Raw genomic sequence first — 26,239 nt, 5'->3', positions numbered from 1 at the left:
TTTAGGAAGGCAACTTAAATCAACCATAGGTAGAAGTTATTCTATGCCAAAGAGAGTATGTAGAATCATAATCTATATATTCTACTGTCTCTGCAGTTTTCTCCCTGCATTCCAGATTTCCTGCGTGTCCCCCTAAAATCCCAGGCTTGTAATATGAGACTGAGTTTCTTCTCTACTTTCCAGGCCTTCTTCTCTGGGAACTTCAGTTATTTCAAGAATCATTTTTATGGTTTTACAATTGCTATTTTCCCATGACTTAAAGAAGTAAAATTCTGCTTTGGTAAATTTCCCTTCCATGAGCTAGGGGAGAGAGTCTGCTGCTCTGGTCTGTGGTCTTCAGATATGCTATATACTAAGGAGCCAAAAACAGATGTTTTTCATCATCATGATAGTCACTCGGAAATAGAAAAAAAGAAAATATGACTTACATATTGTATTTTTTGTTTTGTTTGAAAATATTCTTTGTATGGTGCCATGCCTTTCATATATGTGTTGTTGAATTAGGCACAACCCAGAAGAGTTGGATATTTGGTTTCCCTTCTAGCAGTAGAACCTGTTTTCCCACAGTAAATAAGAACAATTAGACCTTTCATTCTCATCCAATTCAACCAAATTCAAGCAGGCAACTTTTCAAGAATTTAAGGTCAGGATCCAACATCTTAACTACATTTCCCAATCTAATGGGACACCAGGACCAAAGCTACTTTTGAAAGGGAATCAAAAACTTTGCCCCTGGTCAATTATATTTTCTAGCACTTCAGTATATTTGAAAATATACGCACAATGAATCGCCAATTGAGAAGTAATTGCTCTTTGGAAGTAATGTTGGATCATCCAGAGTATCATTTCATGATACCTTGAAGCACTGCCTTAATACGTGGTGCATTAATAGTCTAAAATAATTGGGCATGTCCCTCCAAAAGGTTTTTTTTTGTTTGTTTCGAGTTTTTATTTAAATTCTAGTTAGTTAACATATAGGGTAATACTGGTTTGAAGAGTAGGATTTAGTGATTCATCACTTCCATCTGACACCCAGTGCTCATCACAGTAAGTGCTCTCCTTAATGCCCATCACCCATCTAGCCCATCCCCCTGCTCACCTCCCTCCATCATTTAGTGGACTTCGAAACTACTCACCTATCAAATTTTTGACTAACAAGTGGATTCTCCTTTCATATTAGTTTTATGAAAGTATGTAAATACTCTTTTTTCAGTCATTTTGCATTCCAAACAATTAACTCAATTCACCATGCGCACTGCACAAAGCAAACAAGCGACCACAAAACCCGCCTAAAATGAAGTGATCATTTGACTCAAAATGGTTCTAGCTTCTACTTTACATATAATAAAGAAGCTCCTTTTTTGGATTTGCTTGAGGTTTAAAACTTATTTTCAAGAATTTTGACAGGACTTTAAATCAAGATTCTTTACATATTTCAGTAAATAAAAGTCTCTGAATAGGTTAAAAGAATAAAATATTAAACTGAATTAAATGCATGGCAAATAATACAGAAAAATCTCAAGATATTTTTGGTTATGTAAAATTGTGATTATTTTTTTTTAAACATTTTATTTGTTCATGAGAGATAGACAGAGAGAGGCAGAGGGAGAAGCAGGCCCCCCAAGGAGCAGAGAGCCTGATGCAGGACTAGATCCCAGGACCCTGGGATCATGACCTGAGCCGAAGGCAGATGCTTAACCATCTGAGCCACCCAGGTGCCCCAAATTGTGATTATTTAACAGGGTTCTGGAATAGCTCAGATATACCTATACTTCCCCAAATGCACAGTTTTGTGGAATGTTAGTGGATGTTCCAGGAGAAAAGGATTGAAAAATGAACGAAGTTTGGGAAAGGCTAACTGCTGGATCATTTTTTGTCTCTACCCCTCAATGTCAGTGCCCATTAGCACAAGGCAGTCTTCGTGATTCCCTTCAGTAAGTGCACACCCATACAATACAGCAAAATACATGCGTTTAATTTTATTTAGTTTAGCATTTTCCAAGCTTCCTTGACCCCAGAGAGTTTCCTTTGAAGAATCCTAAATCCCACAGTGTTCAGTGAATCCCCTCTTAGATTTCAAAGATAATGACATTAAGTTTCTTTACATATTACATTCGTTATTTTGTTAAAAAGTAATAAAGCATGGGCGCCTGGGTGGCTCAGTTGGTTAGGCGACTGCCTTCGGCTCAGGTCATGATCCTGGAGTCCCTGGATCGAGTCCCGCATCGGGGCTCCCTGCTCGGCGGGGGGTCTGCTTCTCCCTCTGACCCTCCCCCCTCTCATGTGCTCTCTCTCTCACTCTCTCTCTCAAATAAATAAATAAAATCTTAAAAATTTAAAAAAAAAAAAAAAGTAATAAAGCATATTCCTGGGTGGCATTTTTAGAAAAGAAATTTCAGGCTAGTAAATAATCTTTGTAGTAACTATTCTAATAGCTTATATAAAAATGTGCTATTTTACCTCTTGTCGGGAATTTTTTAAAGCACTTTAAAATTAACAGCTGTGTGCATATGTTTTCTGTATCCTATTTTATATAGTCATATAGGTTTGTGCTTTGAAATTCACAACTATTCTAGTATTTTAAGTACAAAGATTAATTTTTATGCTTTGGGAAACGAGGGGCAGAGATTCAGATAACACCAAATGCCTATTTAAGCATCTAAAATTGTAAAGACACTTCGCAATTCAGACATTTTGGAAACAGAATATTCAGTTCCTCTGCACAAAAATACTATAAGGCATATTTTGAATTTTACAAACCTGCATTCATAAAGATTAAAAAAGTATACAGCATTGGCCAACACCAATATAATCATGGGAAAATGCTCTCAAAGTTCCTAAAATAAATATTGGTAAATTTAGCAAGTATGACAAATTTATTTATCTTAGTTAATGTAGTCAATGTTGCTTTTTGTCTCCTAAATATAAAAAGGGGAATTAATCACAAGGTTTTCAGGGGCAGGGGAGAATGAGTTCTCATTCATTTATGTTTTTTTTACGTCTATGTCCAAATGACTGTGGTATATGAATTATGTCTGACACTGACTTTAGTTACAAAATAAGAACTTGAAAACACCTCTTTTGTTGACTTTGTCAAGGTTTGGTTTTTAGCATTAATTTTTTTCCTAATGTACAGTTACATGAGACATTTGCACAGAGTTTCATTTCTCAATTTACACTTTCATTGGATTTCTCTATTCTCTCACCCATTTACTTACTTATTTTTCTCTTTGGTCTGAAATACTGAGTTTAATCTTTCAGGTACTGAGTCTTCTAAGGCTTACTTATCAGTTCAAAGTGTTTTGTGTGTTTTCTTCTCTTCTTCTCAGCTTTCTCTTTTTGCAGGCTACTCAGAACAAAGTCCTTTTCTTCTTGACTTTTTATTTCTATTTCTTGTTTCAGATGAAGAGGAAGCCTCCCCGCCTAGCGCCCTGCCTCCAGGTTAGGATGATTCCAACCACTTACCCCAAATTTAATTATTGTTAACTGACAGTAAAGAAAAAGAAAAGGCAGAGAAACTTGATAAGACAGTGTGCAGAACAGGGGCACCAGGTTCTGCCCCTGCCAGGAGGGAAAACCTTGGCTTTAATGGTGATTTTTTTTTTTTTAACAAAAGGAGAATTTCTTTGTGAAATAAATAAGATTAGTAAATCTTGGATATCAAGTTTAGGGGCAAAAATGTTTGTCTCCTATTTCTAGCTATATGCCATTATCCCCTGTTCTTTAGACATTTGAATTCTTTTACTTTATTATTGTTTCTTAAATAAGACACACACTTTTTATAGATGCTTTCATAGTTGAAGCTCTACTGATTTTCCACCCAAGCTGACTCTAGTTCTTTCTCCCCATCATGAGGGGAGACGGGGTTTGGGGGAATCCAGGAAGGTTGAAGTCAGCTCTCCATTTTCACTCCTTGCCCTTGTATCATCCAAATCACGCTTTCCTTTCAGGTATGGGTAGTCGGGCCCTCGAAAGAAAAGATTCAGGTGAGCACTCGCCTGGAGTAAGGCGCCTGACCCCATCCTAATATAGTCACTAATGACCTCATTTCTTGAAGCTGTTTTGATACTAATCTTTGTTTTATTCGGTTTGTAGCTTTTTTTTTTTTTTAGCACTCTCTCATTATGTATCCTCTTACAAGAAAACTAATGTATTGAGAAATAATTAATTTTGCATGACACACAAATACAGGAACTTAACCACATATACCACACATTTGTGGTTATTATAACTTATCTTTTTTAACATGAGCAAGTACACAGAGATTAAGAAACTGAAAATCTCCACTTTGGGGATGTGCTAAAGTTAGAGAATAATTCACATTTCCATAGAACTTTATTAGATTTTCTAAAAGCCTCCAAATGCATCTTGTCAGCAATCACTACAATTCATTCAACAAATTTGTGTTTAGGGCCTACTACAATCCTACTGTGGGCCTTAGGGGCCAGGCACTTTTGCAGGTACTTGTAGGTATAAAAAGGAAAAACAATACACGCTCCTGTCTTCGTGTTACAAATTCATTATTACTATGAATTTCATATACACATACACCAGCCCCTCCCCCGCTCACACATAATCATGTGACTACATTGTATAACTTCATTGTGAAAATGATGATCTCCATGGACAGCATGATTGATACATAAACTAAAATAACTAAATGGATTTTCCTTCTTTTCAAGAAACATTAACAGAGAGCTGGCACCCATGCATTTTTTTCCCAGTTACTAAGTGGCTGAAACTGAACTTCTCTACGTTTAGCTCTTGGAGACAGAGGGAATGTCTACAGTTCTCTCTCCTGCCCTCCTCACTGAAGTTGACTGCTGATTAATACCAGCTAAGCACCTGGAGTGCAACCTAGACAATGAAAATAAACTTCACTTTCAGCTTCTCTCTCTTCACAGAAAACCTCAAAGAGTTGATTTTTCTTTTTCTGTTTCTCCCCTCTTGCAGGATGCACCTAGTGTCCTTGAAATTTGTGCCTGCAGGTCATGATCCATTACTTAATTGTCGAACTATGGCCTTATTTATACAACCCTAATGGAATCATCCAATCATATAACAGCAAGGAATCTAGAAATACCAGGCCAGGTTTGGCTGTCTGACCCTTCCCAGTTGATCAGCAAACTGACTTATTCCTTTAGTCTTTTCCAGTTCTGTTGTTGTATAGATGTGGCACGCTATAGTCATTTACCTAATATGACATTGTACTGCCTTAATATACTTCCCACTTTGTTTATCTGTTAGGGGACAGACAGAATGGGAAAACAAAGAAACCATGGCTGGCAACAAACTCAGAGTAACAATCTACCTGGACGGTTCTACTATTTCTAGGAATAGAAAATGTTCTTTATCCCGTCATGAAAGAGGCATCCCTGTAAGAATGGGAATCTGTCACTCTCTACTGATGGCTGCAGGGGAGATGGATGGAGAGAATGATGTTATATTTATCCAGGTTTATTAGACAAAGGAAAGCTTCAGCGTTGAGGAGAACAACAAACCCAGGTAAGTCTGCCTAAGAAGAACTTGGTCCTGAAATCATCCTTTTCCTCCTTTCTGCTCATTAGAATGGTCTCTTGGTGAATCACCTGCTGCGGAGGAACAAGACAAGCAGAATGCCAATTCCCAGCTGTCCACCCTGTTCGTGGAAAAGCCTCAAACGGGATCAGTGAAAGTTGGTGAGTGCCAAGCATTAAGTCTTGCTTTTCTTTTTAAATGGAAGTGAAATTCACATGGCATAAACTTTACCATTTTTTTTAAAGATTTTATTTATTTATTTATTTGACAGAGAGACACAGCAAGAGAGGGAACACAAGCAGGGGGAGCGGGAGAGGGAGAGCAGGCTTCCCGCGGAGCAGGGAGCCCGATGCGGGGCTCGATCCCAGGACCCTGGGACCATGACCCGAGCCGAAGGCAGACGCTTAACGACTGAGCCACCCAGGCGCCCCTAAACTTTACCGTTTTAAAGTGAACAACCAGTGGTTATTAGTGTTGTGCAACCGCCACCTCTATCTAGTCCCCCCAAAATTTTCATCACCCCAAACAGAAACCATGTAGCCCCGCTACGCCATTACTCCCCATTCTCCCCTCCCAACCCTTGACAATCACTAATCTGCTTTGTCTCTATGGATTTCCCTGTTCTGTATATTTGGTATAAATGGAATCACACAGTATATGACTTTTGAGTCTGGCTCCTTTCCCTTAGCATAATGTTTTCGAGGTCCCTCCAAGCTGTAGCATGAGTCGGTACCTCATTCCTTTTTATGGCTGAATACTATTCTATTGTATTTACATACTAAATCCTGCTTTTTATAACCTGAAAAGGAGAGTGACAGCTATCACTTCAGGAACCTTTAGCACATAGTAGTTGAGTGCCTGGACCCTGGAGCCAGGTTGAGTTCAAATCAGTTTACTCATCTGTAAAATTGAGATCCTACCTGTGAAGTACTTTGAACAGCACCTGGCATATCTTAAAGCTCTGAGGCAGTGTTTGCTGTCATTATGACATGCTCATTCCATAAGATGATTACAAATCTGCGTACACACTGTATGATAACGTGTAGTATCTCAGATGAAACTAGTGGGACAGGGGTTCAACTTTGGAGCTATTAATTAAAAAAAATATTGATTACACACCCTGTTTTAGGCACTGTGCTGAACACTGAGTATAGCATGTGAGCATTCAGAACTTACAGTCTTAATGGGAGGAACAGACAACAAGAAATTAAACAAACAGATAATCACAAAAGCCAAGTGCCATGAAGGAAATAAACAGGGTGGTAAGTTAGAGAGGACTTGAAGGTCCAGGAATTTTGGCAAATAAATTTTTTTAAAAAATTTATTTATTTATCTGACACAGAGAGAGCACAAGCAGGGGGAGCAGCAGAAGGAGAGGGAGAGGCAGGCTCCCCGCTGAGCAGGGAGCCTGTTGGGGGGGGCTCGATCCCAGGACCCTGGGATCATGACCTGAGCCAAAGGCAGATGCTTAACCAACTGAGCCACCCAGGTACCCTGTGAAATAAATTTTTATAAGGAATATATTGTGATCAGAACAAATGAGCACAAAGCTGACTGACTATATTCTAAAATTACTTCTTTCAGGTCTAGAATATAGAAGCACACTGCAGGTAGATGGAAATATTTGCTCCCTTGTGTTTCTGGAAGACACCGAAGTGCTGGGCTAGAGTTTTGGTGTCCTTAGGGTCCAGTCAGTCAATACAAACAGATAGGCAGGTTGATTTAAAAAAGATTAGTTTTGTTTAGTCACAGTTAGTCATGTAAGTCTAGACTTCCCATCATCCTACCTAATAAGGATAGAAAAAAAATCCATACATTTGTGAGGCTTTCTATTTTTATTTCATGTATATATGACAAAGTCAAACAGAAACTATTTCCACTGAGTAACCCATTTCTCCTTTTCTGCCTCATAAACTTCAAAAGCAGAACAAGCTGGAGTATCCCAAGAACTCCTAGGGCATGCAGAAAAAATTCAGGGCACAACTCCAGGGGCACTAGGCACATCATAGTCTATACAGTGCAATCCTCTGTAACTCCTTTCAAAACAAATAGCAATTTTTAAGCCACAGTCTGTACCACTTGTGTTTTTTCTAGGTGAAAATATCACCTTTATAGCCAAAGTCAAGGCTGAAGATCTTCTTAGAAAACCCACCATCAAATGGTTCAAAGGGAAATGGATGGACCTGGCCAGCAAAGCTGGGAAGCACCTCCAGCTGAAGGAAACCTTTGAAAGGCAAACTCGGGTATGGCCCTTAACTCCTGGCACGGGCTTGGCTAGGTCATTTCTTCTGTGTGGAGAAAAGGTCATTTTCAGGTTCAGCTTTGAGCGATTTCAGTTCCAGAAAACTCTCTAGAATTACCATTCCTGGTGTCTACACTCAAGCATGGTTGCCCTGCTGTACCCAGGAGCTGGGAAGCACATTGACCCCTCCTATGCTGAGAATGCTGGGCTGGAATGCCCAGATGTAGACACAAATTTAAGCCAATGCTGAGGAATTTTGAAAATCATCAAAATGTGATAGCTTCTTTCTGTCGGCAAGGTGGGGCTGAAATGTGCCTGATGCGTTTTCATTGCAGATGTACACATTCGAGATGCAGATCATCAAGGCCAAAGAGAACTATGCAGGAAACTACAGGTGTGAGGTCACCTATAAGGATAAGTTTGACAGCTGCACATTCGATCTTGAAGTACACGGTAAGAGAGTCTTCTTGTCTGGATAGATGTGACTTTTTTTCATGGTGTGTGAGGGGATAGAGGAGAAGAAGGTCACTTAATACTATGAGATTTTGAAAATAAAGTTTTCTTTCAAACTGGGTGTTCTGATTGTGGTAGCCTCAGGAAGCCTGCTGAGTTAAATTGTTATGAAGTGATTTTAAAGTGGAATTTCAGGGATTTTACTGCTAAGTATCTCTTCTCCATGCTACCTATATTCCTTCAATTTCCGAAATAAGGGCTGGTGTCATTTTTTCTTCTACTGAACATGCCTGTTTCATTGGGTCCACTTATTTCCACCCCAGTTTGGGAATAATTTCATATGGGACAAGGACGTCAGGATATCCAGGTGGAAGGGAGGATTTCTCTTATAAGGACTAATGTCAGATGGGGAAGTTCTACATCCATACGTGCTGTGTACTGTCCAGAGTGAATTTAATAGAAGTAAATGTAAAGGTGTACATGTAGATTGGGGAGGGGGAGAAACACTTCTATAAGTATACAAAGAGAAAGTTGACTTGGCAGCAAAGATCATAAACTTAAGGTGAATCTGAAGTGTGATAAACGTACAAGAAACAAAGCTGATATAATTTAATCCTGGGCTATTACAAGTGGTTTGTATAGGACCTAGGTTTAGGAAATAACACTACTCTCTGCAACATGCTACTTGTTCCACATTTGGAGTAATGTCTTTGGCCATGGTCACCACACATCAACCTGGATCTCTTCTGGAGTACCGTACCCAGGAGGATGAAGAACGCAGAAACCACACCCTAGTCAGCTGAATGTGAAGCAGGCGACACATACACAACTCATAAATATGGGAAGTGCTGTCACACGGAAGTGTTTCAGACAAATTAGAATCTAAAGGTAGGAATTATGAGGAGGTGATTTTTTGGTCTTAACTTTAGTATGAGCGCTCTTTCATTAAGGCTCTGTAAACAGCCTGGGAAAGGTGTGAGTGAGAGCCCCATCTCAAGAGATGTCAAATAAAGGCTGGGTGATCATGGAGGTACTGTAGAGATTTCTGAATTGAGTGGGAATATGGTGCTGAGTCGTGCCTCTTCAACCTGACCAGGCATCTCTGAGAATCACCTGAAGGGCTTTTGAAGAATATTGATTTCCTGGTGCCCGTCGCTGATCTGGTGAATCAAAATCTCCAACAAGGAGATCAAGAAGCTGATTTCTTTTAAGTTCTTCAGATGATTCTAGTGGGAAGGCAGGTGGAGTGACAACTGGATATGGTAACTCCTGCAGTCCCCACATTGATTCTGTGTAAGGGAGGATGAGGTATGAGACCTCAGCGGCTCAGCCATCCAGGAGGAGAGCCATCTCCTCGCTCCCTTCACCCGGCGTTCCTTCCATCCAAAGAATCCCCACAGCCTGGAAAGGAACTGAGCACAAAATTGCCTACTTAATGGGTATTTATTTTGTTGTTTTCTTTCCTTTCAAAGAATCTACCGGGACTACTCCAAACATTGACATCAGATCTGCTTTCAAGAGAAGGTAACTTCAAAAGGGGAATCTAGGTGGCTTTTGTATAATGTGCAAGTGGAGAGTTTTCAAAGCACACATTCCCTTCCTCCACACTGTATATTCCAGAGAGAGCACCTCTTCACTATAGTCAAACATACTCTGTACACAAAAGTTAGTGTTCTAGAAAAGCCATAAGTTTAATGTCAAATCAAGCATATACTGATCATTTTTTAGAATATTCTTGTCATAGTGAAGCTCCCATTTTTTTCAGGTTTCACAGTTGCCTTATAAAAACATACTCAATGTCTTCATATGTGGCTTCTTCCTTAATTGCATTATTTTTTACCGTCTGGCCAAGAAAGATATATAATAATATAGCATCAGTTAAGTAATGTCAGAAAACTTTTATTTATATTGCTTTTCATCTAGAAATTATTTATAGAGTTATTTAACCATGTGTCCAGAAAACCACAATTAAGTAGCTATTTACTGAAGTTAGCGCTATTTAAATATTGGATTACTAAATGAAAGACCACTGAGTCTGCCAGAATAAAGAACACTATAGAAAGACAAAATATAGATACCTATTTGATTTATTTTGCAATTGCCTAAGTTGAAAAAAAAAGGGGTAGGGGAACAAGGAAGAAAAATGAAAAAAATTTTCTAGACTATGAGAAATGTAACTAGCCCCTTCCTGACATTATTTTACTCTCTGCACTTAATTTTTCCATAATATAAGTTCATTAATGAGAACAGATATTTTGTTCTTCTTAAGACTGAATCTACTTAGTTTTGTTGAATAAGGAAAGTCATCCCAAACTATTATAAAGCAATGATTTAGTCTGTTAATAAAAGGCATATTTCTCTCCTAAATTATGAATAAATGAAAAGTTTAATTGCTTAAAAATATATGTAATATTACCTGATCAATCAATTGATTTTTGTAAGTCATAACCTTAATTCCTATAACTTTCCTTCCACCTTCCCTTCACCCCATGTTCAGCAAATACAAAGGGTCCAAAAGTATGCTCATCCAATGTACAAGCATATTCTAAGAGAGGGAGATGTAATCTACTAAGTTTTGTGCTTTAAAAGAATAGAAATGGGTTTACTTCAAAAGGTCTTCTCTAAATACCTGCTATTAAAGAAATTTTGAAAACACATTGAGTTTAATTCTTTTTTTTTTTAAAGATTTTATTTATTTATTTGAGACAGAGAGAGCACATGAGAGGGGGGAGGGTCAGAGGCAGAAGCAGGCTCCCTGCCGAGCAGGGAGCCCGATGCAGGACTCGATGCAGGACTCGACCCAGGGACTCCAGGATCATGACCTGAGCCGAAGGCAGTCGCTTAACCAACTGAGCCACCCAGGCGCCCGAGTTTAATTCTTATAACTTACGTGTTACACACACTGTTTTTAAACCCGCAGACTCTTTTCTTAGAAACCATAACTAACATTTGTAAAGAGCAGGAAACAAAATTAAACATGTAAGTAAACATGTAGTGCCATTGAAATGTCAGCTCCATAGCTTCTATTTAGAGTTTATATGAAATCATGAAGGTGGCTGCATGCCTAATTTAAGATGCATTTCTCAATAGGAAAGTACTCCCAGTAAAGGGCTCATCAATAATTCAAAGACAAATTTTTGAAAAATACATTTTAAAAGGTATAAATATTAACACGAGAATGAAAAGCTTATAATGAAATCCCTTCAAAACAGGCAGGAATGCATCTTTTAAAAAGCTCTGCACTAGCTCCATTTTTATGTTATGTTGGTATCACATTATCTGATTCAACTACTGATGGACACAAAGAAGTTACCTTTGAATATAAGCTTTGTACTTATATATTTGACACTGGTATACTTCGTCCTCCAAGCCAATCTCTGACCTGAATAACAGAGATCAGCAAAAGTCCTTTGCTTTTTACATAGGTAGGTTTCTAGAGCCCCCAACTTGGAAAAACAAAGTACTTTGTGTTGCTTGGCTTAAGTGCATTTGTGTTACTCTGTTTTAACACAAATCCAAGCAGTTTTATATATGCAATCTACAAAAATGTGTCTTCTGAAATCGTAGAGTAACACAAGCTCCTCACATTTACTTTTCCACAAGTACATACTCCAAAACTTAAAATGTCACTTGTGTGAAAAGAAATAGTTTGTGTTGATTTAGTCCCATGACTTGCGTGCCAGTTCAAAATTGCATATACGTTATATGTAGAGTGTGTGGGGGAAACTCTTGTGTATATGTCTCAGCATTAAACCCAGATTTGCTTTTCTTTTGTTAATGACAGTGGCGATGGTCAAGACGATGCAGGGGAACTTGACTTTAGTGGTCTCCTGAAACGTAGGTGAGAACCGAGCAATGGAGTGAGGCTCTGTGGCCTGGAAATCTTTTAGACACCCACTCAGAGAAGTCAAGTTTAAATGGATGTTTTTGGAAGAATTTCTCCTTTCTTAAAATGTGTTTCGCTTATAGAATATAACACAGAGTCAACTAAGAAAGAGACCGAGAAATCACTACATACTAATCTGCTAAAGATTTTAGCTGATGCTTTTTAACCTTCTTTTTAAACTTTTTCATGAGTCTTCATATATTTTCTTAGTTGGGGATGAGGAGATCTGAAAACTGAAGCAGAAGACCTAAATACCCAGGAGTCTCTGATTTCTTGATGATTTCTATCATTTCAATCATGATTCCTTGTCATGATCAAATAAATAAAGCCTCTATTGTCCTGCCTTGATATTTTACCAAAAAATCAATTTCACAATTTTGGTAAAAGTCTCTGCAGGCGTATATGTGTTTGTGTGTGTGTGTGTGTGTGTGTGTGTATGGCAGATCAACTTTAAAATAGTATTTATGATTAACTGTATTACATCAAATCTAAGACACAATTCATTTGAATATATATCTGTATTTCATAAATCACTAAGCAATGAAAAAAATTGCTCCAGAGAGTTTATTATGACACACTATTCATTATAAGATACATCCTTATTTAAGATGTTTAAAATGTCAAAAAATATGCATTTTAAAGAGATAAAATATAGTAGTAAAATGGAAATAAATATTTAGTATTATCACTCACACTCCCTTAACGTTGTTCTCTTACAGTAAAATTTATAGATTTCGTTATGGATATTCAGTACATAACCATCTTATAGGATTTCTGCCCGTATATGCATATATATAATCATATAATATATATATGTGTTATATATAAAGCTATACATATCCAGATATTTACTATAGTGCAACAAAAAGAATTTGATTTTTGCTGGGATTTTATTTAAATACCAAATTTGTGAATAAATAATAAAACTATGATTCTAAAATAATAATATATAATATTGATATTAGTTTTCATTTAGCTTTTCAGGTTCACTTTTTATTACTTTTAGTGCTTTCCATGGTTACGAAAGAAACATTAAGTATAAATATGCTTCACAACAAATTACAAGTAGTAATAAACTGGACTTGTGTTCATTCTCAGTTTAGTTGGATGGCTTTATCCAAGTCCCTATGAATAAAAAATTCCCCCAGCTCTAAATATTTAGGTTGAGAATAGAAATATTAACAGGTGCAGTTTATTAATTATCAATGCCTATTAGCCAATCAAGAGAACTTGGCAGTATCAAACACATCTTTCACTCTTTGGATACTTCAAATAATCATTAGTCTCAATAATATTTATTAAGTTCCCAAATTTATTTAAAGCAATAGTATATGAAGTGACCCTCAGTGAGAACATTCTACAGATGAGAAACCAAAGACCAGAGAAGTCAGGTGACTTACCCCGAGTCACACACACACAAATTAGAGACAGGGCAGGGACCTAAATCCAAGTTTCTCTCTGAGTCAGCTCATTTCCTGTGACTCCACATAAGAAATACCACTCTGAATCTGCCTTGGAAGTAGGTGATTCGGTTTATAACACAACTGACACTGAGAAGAGAACATTTTTTTTCCTCCTGCAATCATTTACTCAACCAGGAAAACACTAAATGCTTTCTTTGTGCCTGGATACACATTTGTGGGACGAAAAAGGTAGTGGTAAAAACATGGATGTAGGTCTCAACTCTCATAGTTACTAACTGGATAACTTTGGTCAAATTACACGTCCTCTCTGAGATTGTTTTCCACATCTATAAATGTGGAGAACAAAAACTGGTTAAATCAGTTATGTAAGAGGCTGGCTCATAGCAGGTGTCAAATATTCACTCCCACCAAAAATGTGACACTTCCCTTGAAGAGCCTATATTCATAAAAAGACATAATAATACACACGCACGCACACACACACGAATCAATCAAGATGTGACACAATCAATTATTAAACCCCATGCTTTGATTAAGAAGGAAAAAAGAAAGAAAAAAGAACAGATTACCAGTAGTTTGCTGAGTAAAAGAAATCTAATGAATGATCAAAATGAATAAAGAAAAAATTATTAGAAAAAAATGGGCAGCCAACAGGTCTCCAGTTCTCATTTTCTTTACATCCCTTAATTATGATTTTGACTCATAATTAAATCATTGTTAGCAAAAGACTATATTCATTTAATATACTATACTAATCTACCAGTATAACTTTAGCAATCATTGTGTTTCCCTACTAATTTGTGAATTGCATGTGTTTTCATTGTGGTAATGACACCATTTCTACTCCTCCAAGAGTGTGTGGCAAAATCCCTACAACCAAAATCTTTACAACCAACATTTCTCTACAACAAAAGATCTCCCTGACCTGAACAAAGCCAGAGTATTTAAATAGACATTAACTAAATCAGATTAAATCTATTAGGCAGTATCTTGTTATGGGATTTGACATATATATATATACTTGGAAGTTTCATTCTATGTAAAATTTCTATAATTGCTTTGTACTTTACTAGGACCATCAAGTTATAGAAATTTTGATGTAGATGAAAGTACTGTGAATGTTATATAGGTCTATCCCAATGCTTGAAAAGGCATCAGTGGTGCCTACAGAATTTGAATTTTTTCCCTACTGTAATTTAACATAACCATGCAGGTAGGGCCATGTGCAGCCACCATGGTAAGTAAAGATATGTTCTGGATGAGTTAAGGTAATGCTACAGGTGGGAGCCTTGACCGCACATTCTAGTAAAAAATAATGAATACTTCTTGCAATTTGGAATTGAATTAAGTAATGGAGAGAAAAAGAAGGAATAAGCAAGCAGTCACTGGTATGTATATTTGAAGTTTGATAAGATTAAGAACATGGTAGAGTGAAGTGTATTTTGGTGTTTTAATGAAAAAAAAATGGTGAGGATGATCAGTTTTATGAATCTGCCAATAAAACTGACTTAAGAAATCACACTGAAAATGATGATCTTTATATTGGCTTCCCTTATATAAATATTCACCTCATGGATCCAGGTATGTCTCAGTGTTTGACTTGTGCTTCTTGCTATCTATTTTAATCTAGTTTGGTATCTTTGAATCCTTTTACCAGTGTCAGGAGGATGGTTGAAATGTGTACATAATTCTTCTTGGTTAAAATACAAATTTAACACAAGGTAATATGGCATATTTTTACAGTTTGGGAACTATATTTAGATTGGAATATGACAAAAATAGAGCATTGATAAAGTGGTTGAAGAAACATCTACAGAGACTATATATAGGTACAAATAGACACATTTTAATTGCAATTCTCCAAGACTTCCTACAAAGTATTTAAAGGATGTATTTGAAATTTAGACTGCTTTCAGGCAGTAGACCTATTAAATCTGGCAAGTTATTACCAATATGCCAAATTCAGGACAATTTTCTTAAACTTCTCAATTTACCTGTGTTAATAGAGGGTGTAGTTATTATTTCAGTGACATATGAAGATAATGCATGTTTCTCGAGTTTTTAAAAATTAATTAATTAATTAATTAATTATTTTTAAGTGGGCTCCACACCGAACGTGGGGCTCAAACTCATGACACTGAGATTAATGGTCCTATGCTCTACTGAGACATCCAGGTGCCCTGTGTCTTGAGTTTTAAGAGTTACATTTCTCTAATGGTGAGAGTATGGTATGGATTTCTCGGTTCAGTGTTAAAAGCCCTGTTTTTAAAGCCTGAGTACTTAAAAGCCCACAGTCTCAAGGAAACTTCCAGGCAGTTAAAGATCAGATGTAGGCACTTATATTAGCACTCTCGTTTTCCTGGTTAAAAATAGAATATTAGGAAGAGAGAAAGAGGGTGTAGTTATTATTTCAGTGACATATGAAGATAATGCATGTTTCTCGAGTTTGATAAGATTTAGAAACCCAGTCCTTCCCATAAAGGTTACTAGTGGACCAGTGACCTCTCACTTCCTTCCATTTTTCCAGGAGATTTGCCTCAGCATCCTCCTCCACTGGGCAAAAAGACTTACATGACAGTGTAAATTAGATATTCAAAAGTCATCCTTGCCTAACTCCACCCTAAATTCTATGTTAATATTTATATTCTCCTCCCCTTCCCTATGATTACAATCTGGTATTTCCTTAAAGAAATGCAGAAACAGGTGTAATTTTGCTAACATGAGAGCATGAATCTGTTTTCACACTGATGTTTAAGATGTGTTGACCAGTTTTCCTGGAAAATCATATCCAAACCAGCATTATTCACAATAAGTAGTCACTATAACATTTCCAAATTAACATGATAAAAACAGTCAACTAAATCTTAAAAAAAAAAAAATCAGGACTATTTAGCCAACAAAGGAAATCAATTTAAATTACATTTTGCATTTACAGTAGGGCTCTTTCCCTAAAGAGTGTTTATTCTTGAGTTTTTCTTTCATTTATTAGTTTTAAAATAAGGATAGACAAGTGTATTTTAAATCTTATATTTTCCTATTCCTATATGTTCTTTATATTTTCTGTATGTTCTTTAGTCAGTGATCAAAATTTGGGGTCATAATTTTGATAATTACACTAAGAAGTTACTTTTCCCTTGTTCATTGGAACTTAGCCATTTGCTTTACAGTTTAACATTTATATTTTTATAATTCATACCCAACCTGCTTTCAAAAAAGTTCAAGATAGTGCTTTAAGATGAAATATGAACGAATTTTTTGCTTCATTTTCCTTTACCCTGCCAATTTAGAAAAAAAAAAAATCTTTTAAAAAGTGAATGTGGCAACAAAAATCATATTTAAAACAAAATAAAAAAATCTACTGCAGTTTCAAAAAATTTTTTGCATAAAAAACAGCAAAATATGATTGGTGTGCACGTTTACTAATATGGTAGGGAAAATGCTATTTGCAAAACCCTAAGATTTGAAATACTTATTCGTACTGTCTTCATATAACAATAATGAAGGTAGAAAGAGATCGTTTTTCTTTCATAAACCAGTATTTAAATCTTCTCATTCTCGACCCACTTTTCAAAATTATTTCAGTATCCATATCCTAGATGACAACCGATCTTAAATTCCTCAAAATCTCACCTTATCTTTTTAAACTTTCGAGTGAAAATAAATAAAAACATATTCAGAATATTTTCTGTTATCTTTCTCTCTTCCTAATATTCTATTTTTAACCAGGAAAACGAGAGTGCTAATATAAGTGCCTACATCTGATCTTTAACTGCCTGGAAGTTTCCTTGAGACTGTGGGCTTTTAAGTACTCAGGCTTTAAAAACAGGGCTTTTAACACTGAACCGAGAAATCCGTACCATACTCCGACCTTCATTATCCTTAAGGGCCGGTGGGCGGCTACTAAACTAGGAAATGGTCTTCCCGGGTTAGGGAGGTGAAGCAGCAGGAGGAAGAACCTGAGGTAGACGTGTGGGAGCTGCTGAGGAATGCGAACCCCAACGAGTATGAGAAAATCGCCTTCCAGTACGGAATCACCGACCTGCGCGGCATGCTCAGACGGCTCAAGCGCATGCGCAGGGTGGAGAAGAAGAGCGCAGGTGAGCCCCCCCCCGGGGGGGGCGTGGCTGCGGGGGCCGCCTCCTCTGCGGACCACATCTTCGTATCTCTGGCTGGGTTTGGGGTGGGAATGGATGGGATGGAAATTTGCAGGCGCTAAGCTTCTCTTCCTTACCTTTGGCTTCAGGAGTAGTTCGCTGCTCTGCACATCAGTAGCTACGAGGGTAGTCGACAGCTAGTGAAGGTTTAAGGTAATGGAGATTTACTTTGCAAGTAACACATAGAACACGTAATGGAACATCAAATACCTTCGCTGTCACTGGGAATTTCTCAGTGGCCCCTTTCTCCAGCCTCCACATCTCCCTCCCTCTCAAATTCTTGATTCTTGCTTAGGCAGAGTAGATTCGATGTTTCTTTGTTTTACCATACCCATCATATTCTTCATATAATTCATTTAATGGGGAGTGCGGAATTCACTTCTCACACCCAGTGCAGTTATCAGAATATTTTGTAAAACAGCTATGCTGTTCTGCAGAGGGATCTGAAGTGACTGCATTTTGTTGTGGTTTTAAATATGTTTTAAAAAAATGCTTTGAGATGTTGCAATTTAAATTTAAAAAAATACATTTTAAATTGATCATAAGCTCTTCAAAATTTCCTGTACTTGGTCATCATCAGTTATCCGTTTTGTGACACATCAAGGTACCCTATCAATCCTATTATTGTTTATTGTTTGTTAAGGTCCAAATAGAATTTATTTATTTATTTATTTAGGCGCCCAACCTGGGTGTCCAAATAGAATTTAAAGTCTCTCACCACCTCTTTTAAAAAATCTGCCCTTTATTTCTAAACCTCACTGTAAACTTGTTGAGCAATTGGACCCAGAGAAATATAGAAGTGCTTTGTTTATGCTGTGTTTACAAAACTCAGCCATTCCCACTATTTCCAAACTTCAAAGCTTTTAGAAGTTTTATTCTTGAGAGGTGTCTGAGATGGTAGAGTCACAAACATGTGGATGCCAAGCTGACATCTCTTTTCCCCACACTGGCCTGCCTAATTCTTATCGCTTACCTCTGAATTGATGTCTTGAGGTATATGATAGATAACTTTTTTTAAAAAAGATTTTATTTATTTATTTGACGGAGAGAGACACAGCGAGAGAGGGAACATAAGCAAGGGGAGTGGGAGAGGGAGAAGCAGGCTTCCTGCGGAGCAGGGAGCCGGATGCGGGGCTCAATTTCAGGACCCTGGGATCATGACCTGTGCCGAAGGCAGACCCTTAACAGACTGAGCCACCCAGACATCCCGATAGATAACTTTTTTAAAGTTAGTGTTTATCATGTTAAAATAGGAAGAAGTGAGCTTATTTAAGCAATAGTATAACAAAATTGGAATGATGGAAATGCAAGCATAAAAATTCCACGAGGCATTCCATACTTGTATGTATTTTCCAAACTGTCTAAATGAGTATTATAATTAAAATCAGGGAAAGATTATTAAATTAAGAAAAGAGGTTAACATCTGCTTAGGACCTTTCAAAGACAATATTTTTTTTTAAACTACTATGTTCTCTGTTATTTAAAATGTTTTGAAATCCTGAGTTCCTAACCATATATAGGTAAGGAGTGTTTTAAATGTGTCATTATTTGGGCAAGTTTCCACAGTACAAAAACTTTGATAAACCCACTATTTCAATTAGTCAAAGGCATTCAATTTAATCTTATGAGTCATTGAATGTATCTCATAAACTCTGTGATAAAAAACTATCTGTGACATACAAGAAGTACAAAGATAATGCCAATAATCCTGATAGTAATCATACTAGAAGAATAGGCATGTTCTTCAAGTTCAGTTTCATTTGGAGGCTTTATAATTTCCTGAAGAATTAGGACAGTCACTTTTAAAGGCTCTTCAATAATTCTTTTCTCTTTTCTTTTTTCCATTTTTAAACTTAAATTCAATTAACCAACTATAGTACATCATTAGTTTCAAATGTAGAGTTTAGTAATTCATCCGTTGCATATAACACCCAGTGCTCATCACATCACATGCCCTCCTTAATGCCCATCACCCAGTTACCCCATTCCCCCACCCACCTCCCCTCCAGCAACCCTTAGTTTCTTTGTTCTTCAATAATTTTTATGTTTCTTTAAAAAACATGTGGATCCTTTTCAAATTTTAAAGCATTTTATCTTACATAAATCAACACAGAATTCTAAAATATAGAGGATAATTTGGAAGATTCCTATTTTGTTTCTACTTCAAGTCTCAATTTTTCATTTAGTTTTAGGTTCTTATACATACATTGACAAAGTTCATAGCATATGTATGCACATATTGACATAGTTTTTGCTTTTTCTCTCTACCAGCTTTTGCAAAAATTCTTGATCCTGCATATCAGGTTGATAAAGGAGGCAGAGTAAGGTTTGCTGTGGAACTGGCAGACCCAAAGTTGGAGGTGAAATGGTATAAAAATGGTCAAGAAATTCGACCCAGTACAAAGTAAGTGGGCTTTGCAAATAATCAGTGATAGCTATATAAATCTAACAATAGTTTGACTCAATTTCCTGTGAATAAAAACACATTTTAGTTATTATCTTTTTAATGCAAAATCACATGGAGGGAGAGTAAAAACTTTTCATATATTTTGGAACCATTAAAATTATAATGCTATATAAATAAAACCTTGTTTTATGTTTTAATTCCATACAAACCATTCTTGAGTGATTCCAGTTCCAGTTTTGTGTCAATATAGGTCATATGTGATTATTTCAGAGCATTGTCAAACTTCTCCCAATTTTTAAAATAAAAATTAAAAAAAAAATTTTTTTTTAAGATCTTATTTATTTGCGAGAGAGAGAATGAGAGACAGAGAGCATGAGAGGGAGGAGGGTCAGAGGGAGAAGCAGACTCCCTGCTGAGCAGGGAGCCCAATGCGGGACTCGATCCCGGGACTCCAGGATCATGACCTGAGCTGAAGGCAGTCGCTTAACCAACTGAGCCACCCAGGCGCCCCTAAAATAAAATTTTGAAATACATATTTGATATACCAACTGGAAATAACACCTTATAGTTAGAGAACTTTTGTTTTTCTGGAAGAGCATCTAAAGCCTGTGTTTTATGTTTTGGCCCTCTCTCAAATGAAGGAAGTAGACTAATCCCTGATGTCTGATGGTATCACTAGTCTATTATGAAACTACTTTACAGAGATCCTTCTCAGCCTGAGAGATTTTCAACTCCAGTATATTTTTTTAAGTTAACAGGAGTCACATGCACATTTATAAAAGACTTTAATCCTGAAAATCTGTCGCTTCTGGAGTACAATTAGGTGGTTTCCAATTTCTTAATGGGGCCATGCCTACAGAGTGACTTTGTGCTGATAATGTTTAGTCTGATAAAAATCTCTTGAAAGTGGCTTGAATTTACCAAAAACAATTTTCATCAGTTATCTTTATCTAGAAAATGTTGTGTAATGCTTTATTCTCGAAGTCTTCAATTTGAGAATTTTCCAAATGAGAATTTTTTTCATTAGTCTGTTTTAATGCCCTAATATACTCATCCATAATCCAGATCACAGACAATTAAATTTTGTGATATTCCTGGCTTTTAGTTTTTTGTGTCCAAATGCTCAAGTTCTTTATTAGTAGGTGGTTACTGTGATACGATAACACTAGTTCTTAAGCTCATTTAAAAGACCATCACATTCTATAAAATTACTGCCTATATTAGTGATTAAGTTCATATTATTGCTTAAACCGTATAATCACTTATTCACCTAACAAAATCTGTTGTGACAGTGCACTAGGCAATGAGTGGAATCAATGAATCAATGAGTAAGTCTGAGTCTCTGTCTACCTATAAACTAGATGAACTCTGGTCATTTAAAAAAATGTACAGAGTTCTAAATCTCTCTGACAATCTCAGCCAACCCCATTTCCCAACAATGGGTTAAAAAAATTAAGTAGCAAATATATGAGTACTAATTTATAGATGAAATGAAAACCTTCTATAAAAATACAGAAATTACATATTATGTGTAAATATGCATATGTATTACATTATGCCTTAGAAAGATAACAATTGGCCTCATGTTTTGTGTTAAGTAAACTACATAAGGTGTGCTACATAAATTGCAGATCAAAATGATATCCCTGACTTTCAAACATTACTGAATTATAAGCCAGATATGCTGGTAATAAAGCAAAGAATAAAATCAAGTTCACAGACTGCTATCTCCCTCCTATTTAAAACAGATACATCTTTGAACATAAAGGATGTGAAAGAATCATGTTTATCAATAATTGCGGGCTGACGGATGATTCAGAGTATTATGTGACAGCTGGTGATGAGAAGTGTTCCACCGAGCTCTTTGTGAGAGGTAAGGTGAAATCTCTTACTGTAGTCTTCAACAGCCTTGAGCACTCTTCCTCCCAGGGGTAATAAAATGAACCTGACAGGTTGAGCTCTTGAGCTCTAGAGCAGAGGTAATAGTACCTCTAGAAATGGGTTAGCCTGGATGTTAGATTGGCTCTGCATGGGAGCTCCTCTACACTGGCAGTTATTGTATATCCTAATTAATCGTCAAGTTTGTTGAAGACTAGAAAAGCTGAGGGGAGAAAAAAAACAGGTGAGTCAAAATGCCACATGCTTTTGACTCAAGCAAGCAGTATATAATTATTCTGGTTATAGTTTCTGAAACCCAACAAACTCTACTGGATAGTCCTCATTTCACATATTCAGCTGATCACAGATTTCTCTTGAAACCAGCTTCATTAATAAAAGGGTATCAATGGTTCACACTGAGGGTGCTGAAGATGATCATTGACTAAAACATTATGAAAGAGCCAGAGGGTGTCCATGAGCCCTCTGAATACAGACTCTGCAATCTCTATCATCCGTCTAGAACCAGAATCAAAGAATCATACTGTTACAGATTCTCCTTCATCAGAAAAGTATACCACATGGTTTCTCATTTGCCAAAAGAAGGATATTGATACATGTTTTGTCTGCTCTCCAGAACAGTAATTTATTTGATTTGAAGAGTTCTGAGAAAATTGGGAAAACCTACACAAGGTTACTAGCTATCTATTTTGCCAAAAAAGGTGTAAAAAAACCCACCTACTATCTACCACCATCTAACCATAGCCCTATGGTAGATAATACTTCCTTGCTGTTGGTCTTTTGTCTGTGAACAAATCTGTGGTCGTGAGCAGGTTTTGGACATTTAATGATTCTGATTCTCCCTTTTTTCACACTAGAGCCTCCAGTTATAGTAACCAAACAGCTGGAAGATACGAATGCTTACTGTGGGGAAAGAGTGCAATTAGAATGTGAAGTGTCTGAAGACGATGCCAATGTGAAATGGTAAATAGCTTTCCTGAGGTCTGTCCATTTTTAATAGATTAAAAAAATGTGCCTTCATAGATTGGAGAACAGGAAATGGCTTTTACACATATTAAAAAAGAATAGCAACCTTGTTCATCTTAGTAGAAATGGTAACTAAAACTGTGAAGATACTGGGGGTTTTTTCACCTATGAAACTAGAAATCAATCCAGAAATCTAAATTGGTAAATGTAGGGAAGTAGGCACTTACTAAGAAATGGGTGACCTACAGTTGCCCAGGTCTGTTAGACTCCAAATCCTGTGGATGTTCTTAACTTCTACACCTGCTTACTCTCACTATGCCATGCTGGCAACTTACTTACATATATATTTTTCATTTAATCCCCAGTTACCTTATTGTTATAGTACCACAGGAAAATATTTTAGACTAAGAATCACCAATTACTTTAAAAAATAAAAGCTTTTTTTTTTTTTGGTCTGGATAGGGAGTGTTTTCTCAAGTTCTGTGTGAGTAACCTCAAAATTAAAGCTAAGAGATTCAGAATCCTAAAATGAAATGCTTTGTTGAGAAGTATAGTAAATACACAGCATATATCTGTGGTAATTGGTACAGAGTAGAATGTTCATTCTAATCTAGAATCATAGCTAACTTTAGAACATATTAAATGATGCTATTCTTACTAGTGTGGGTCAAGAGGTAATATCCGCTCTTAGCATCTTCATCGGATTGATCTTGAATGGGAAGAAGGGGCTTATGTGTTCTTCTTATGTAATTTTTCAGACAATACTTGTTACATTACTAATCCATTTGATATTATGATCCATATGTTCTTTAATTCAACAAATAGTTCCTAGATTCCAGGATATAACAAAAAAACAAGACCAATAATGTCCATCTTCTGAAGGGTCTTTTATAAAACTCTTTTTATAATCTATTTTATAATCTATTTTAACTCAGGTTTAAGAATGGTGAAGAGATTATCCCTGGTCCAAAATCAAGATACCGAATTAAAATTGAGGGCAAAAAACATATTTTGATCATAGATGAAGCAATGAAGGCTGACGGTGCCGAATATTCTGTAATGACAACGGGAGGACAGTCGTCTGCTAAGCTTAATGTCGACTGTAAGTAAGATTTCCTTGGGTGTCTTCCAAGTTGGCTAACTATTGATGTTGCATTTGTTAATTCAATTTTAGTTTCAATCTATTTGATTTCTACTTGTGGCATTTTTAAATATGTAAAATTGGATTCCATTCTAACTAAGTGTCTATGTCGTATCTGTCAGGGTCTCTGAGATAGAAACCGACTACTCAATTTAATAGTAAAACACAGTATTGGGGAGTATAAAAATCACCTGTCAGAGAAGTTATCCAAATAGTCAAGAGATACTTTAATCCCACAACCACATAAATAGATGGTAAATAGTTAGATAGGGTATAAAATCCTGATGTTTGCATAACCCAGGGGTGAATTTGCTATCTGTTCATTAAATAAACATTCAACATTCTGCAATTACATTTGGAGTGTGAAGGAAGTTGCTCAAACCAAGGAGGCTCAAATGAGGACATTGTAAGAATTCATTTGCTACCAGGATCCAGAGGCATAAGAGAATTTATGTACTTCTCCAAATGCCCCCTGAATAGTAGTCAGTCCTCAACAGCAGAGTCTGTCTCTTCCAGTTAGCCATGAAAATTAAAATAGCAAATCTCACAGGAAGTTTGGTAATACATGCAGAGCAGAAGTCTTGCTTCCTTACTTCTTTCTTAGTCCAATTGTGATCCATAGGATCACTGGATTATTCAGAGGTTATCTTAGTTACACTCCTTATGCTTCACAGAACTGCGGCCATTTTAGTTTAATATCAAAAAAGTGTTCCAACCATAGGCAGATCCTTACTTTATATTTGTATTCATTTAAAGCAATTACAGTCAGTTCTGCTCTAATGCAATATATGCATTTCTAAAATCACTGTGCTATACAAAGTCATGCAATAAAACCACAAGATTAATGGGGAAAGTGAGGTTATGGACACAACACTCAAAAATTCTGTCAGCCACACATTAAAAAAAACAATAAGAACCTAATAAAAAAAACCACTATCACAGTTTTACACAGGTCAAATAGTTAATAAATATGGCACTTTATGTTAAATGAGACCTGGAATTTGCTTGTGTAAGTGGTGTGGGAAGTGTTGCAGCTAGTGAGCCACCGTGAAGTGATAGAAAGAGGTTATTTGAAGTTGAATGGACAGTGGTAATCTCAGATGTGCATGAGTGTGGCTCATACCACGTGGGTGAATTCAGGTAGCTGGTAGATGTTTGATGTGTGTGTGTGTGTGTGCGTGCATGTGTGTGTGTGCATTTTGTGCAGTTCTACCTGGCTCAGTCAGCTGGGTGCCATTTTCTCTTTTTCATGAATAAAACTATGCATGATCAAACACAAAATCTGTGTTATGTTCCAGTTGTCCCCAACATATCAATTGCACTGGAACAAATTCTCATTTTCAAAACAAGATACCATCTTGGCCTGTCTGGAGTTTGAGTTTGGCACCTATAATTATTTATTTTTCTCTAGTGAAACCTCTGAAGATTTTGACACCTCTGACTGATCAAACTGTACATCTTGGAAAAGAAATCTACTTGAAGTGTGAAATCTCTGAAAACCTATCAGGAAAATGGACTAAAAATGGCCTACCTATTCAGGAAAGTGACCATCTAAAGATTGTTCACAAGGGAAGGTAAGCAAGTTAGGTGGCCCATAAGAGAGGGCTGGTCCCCATATCCACTTTCTCCACTTCCTAAATTACATATTTGGTGAGGAGTGTTGGAGAGTAGTCATAAAGAGAGGATCTGTGTCTGGTTCTTTGCTTCCAAATAGCAAGAACATAGGATTTCTCTGTTCTACATCCTGTCCTACCAGTGATCCTTTATCTGTACCTCATGGCATGGTACTTTGTCTATTCAAAAGCCATCAACTGATTCTTTCCATCTAAACATGAGGTTAAAGGACTGATATTGAATCCTAGTTAAGGAATGAATCAAAATGGATTAACGGTCCCTAACTAATATGTGTCATGTGACCTCCCACAATTTTTTGGGTGGACATAATACCTTAGAATCTAGCAAAGATCTAAGGCAAGAGTTCTTAACCTTGGATCTGTGGATCCTAGGAGATCATGAATGAACTTCAGGGGGCCCCATAAATCTCTGAAGCTGTAAGTAAGTTCTGTGTATACAAAAATACACACTTTTCTCTGGAGAGAGGATCCATGGTGTCTATCAGATATTCACTGACCCCCACAAAGTTAAGAACTACT

At 36.7% G+C, this 26,239-nt stretch overlaps 1 protein-coding gene across 1 annotated transcript in view; it reads left to right on the top strand.

Moving 5' to 3' along the window:
• The window catches only part of MYBPC1 (myosin binding protein C1), a 74,760-nt gene that overhangs the window by 11,991 nt on the left and 36,530 nt on the right, over positions 1-26,239 (top strand). Inside the window, exons 2-14 of the mRNA XM_021687690.1 lie at positions 3,330-3,441; positions 3,951-3,986; positions 5,568-5,678; positions 7,612-7,760; positions 8,095-8,212; positions 9,685-9,736; positions 11,997-12,053; positions 17,453-17,619; positions 19,948-20,080; positions 21,832-21,956; positions 22,837-22,942; positions 23,881-24,047; positions 25,498-25,660. Coding sequence (XP_021543365.1) covers positions 3,330-3,441; positions 3,951-3,986; positions 5,568-5,678; positions 7,612-7,760; positions 8,095-8,212; positions 9,685-9,736; positions 11,997-12,053; positions 17,453-17,619; positions 19,948-20,080; positions 21,832-21,956; positions 22,837-22,942; positions 23,881-24,047; positions 25,498-25,660 — 1,496 coding nt within the window. The remainder of the gene's footprint in view (positions 1-3,329; positions 3,442-3,950; positions 3,987-5,567; positions 5,679-7,611; positions 7,761-8,094; positions 8,213-9,684; positions 9,737-11,996; positions 12,054-17,452; positions 17,620-19,947; positions 20,081-21,831; positions 21,957-22,836; positions 22,943-23,880; positions 24,048-25,497; positions 25,661-26,239) is intronic.

This window comes from Neomonachus schauinslandi, chromosome 5, assembly GCF_002201575.2.
Source record: "Neomonachus schauinslandi chromosome 5, ASM220157v2, whole genome shotgun sequence".
NCBI classification, from domain to species: domain Eukaryota; kingdom Metazoa; phylum Chordata; class Mammalia; order Carnivora; family Phocidae; genus Neomonachus; species Neomonachus schauinslandi.
The sequence above is the reverse complement of the archived record's forward strand: the minus strand, read 5'-3'. Positions and strand labels throughout refer to the sequence as shown.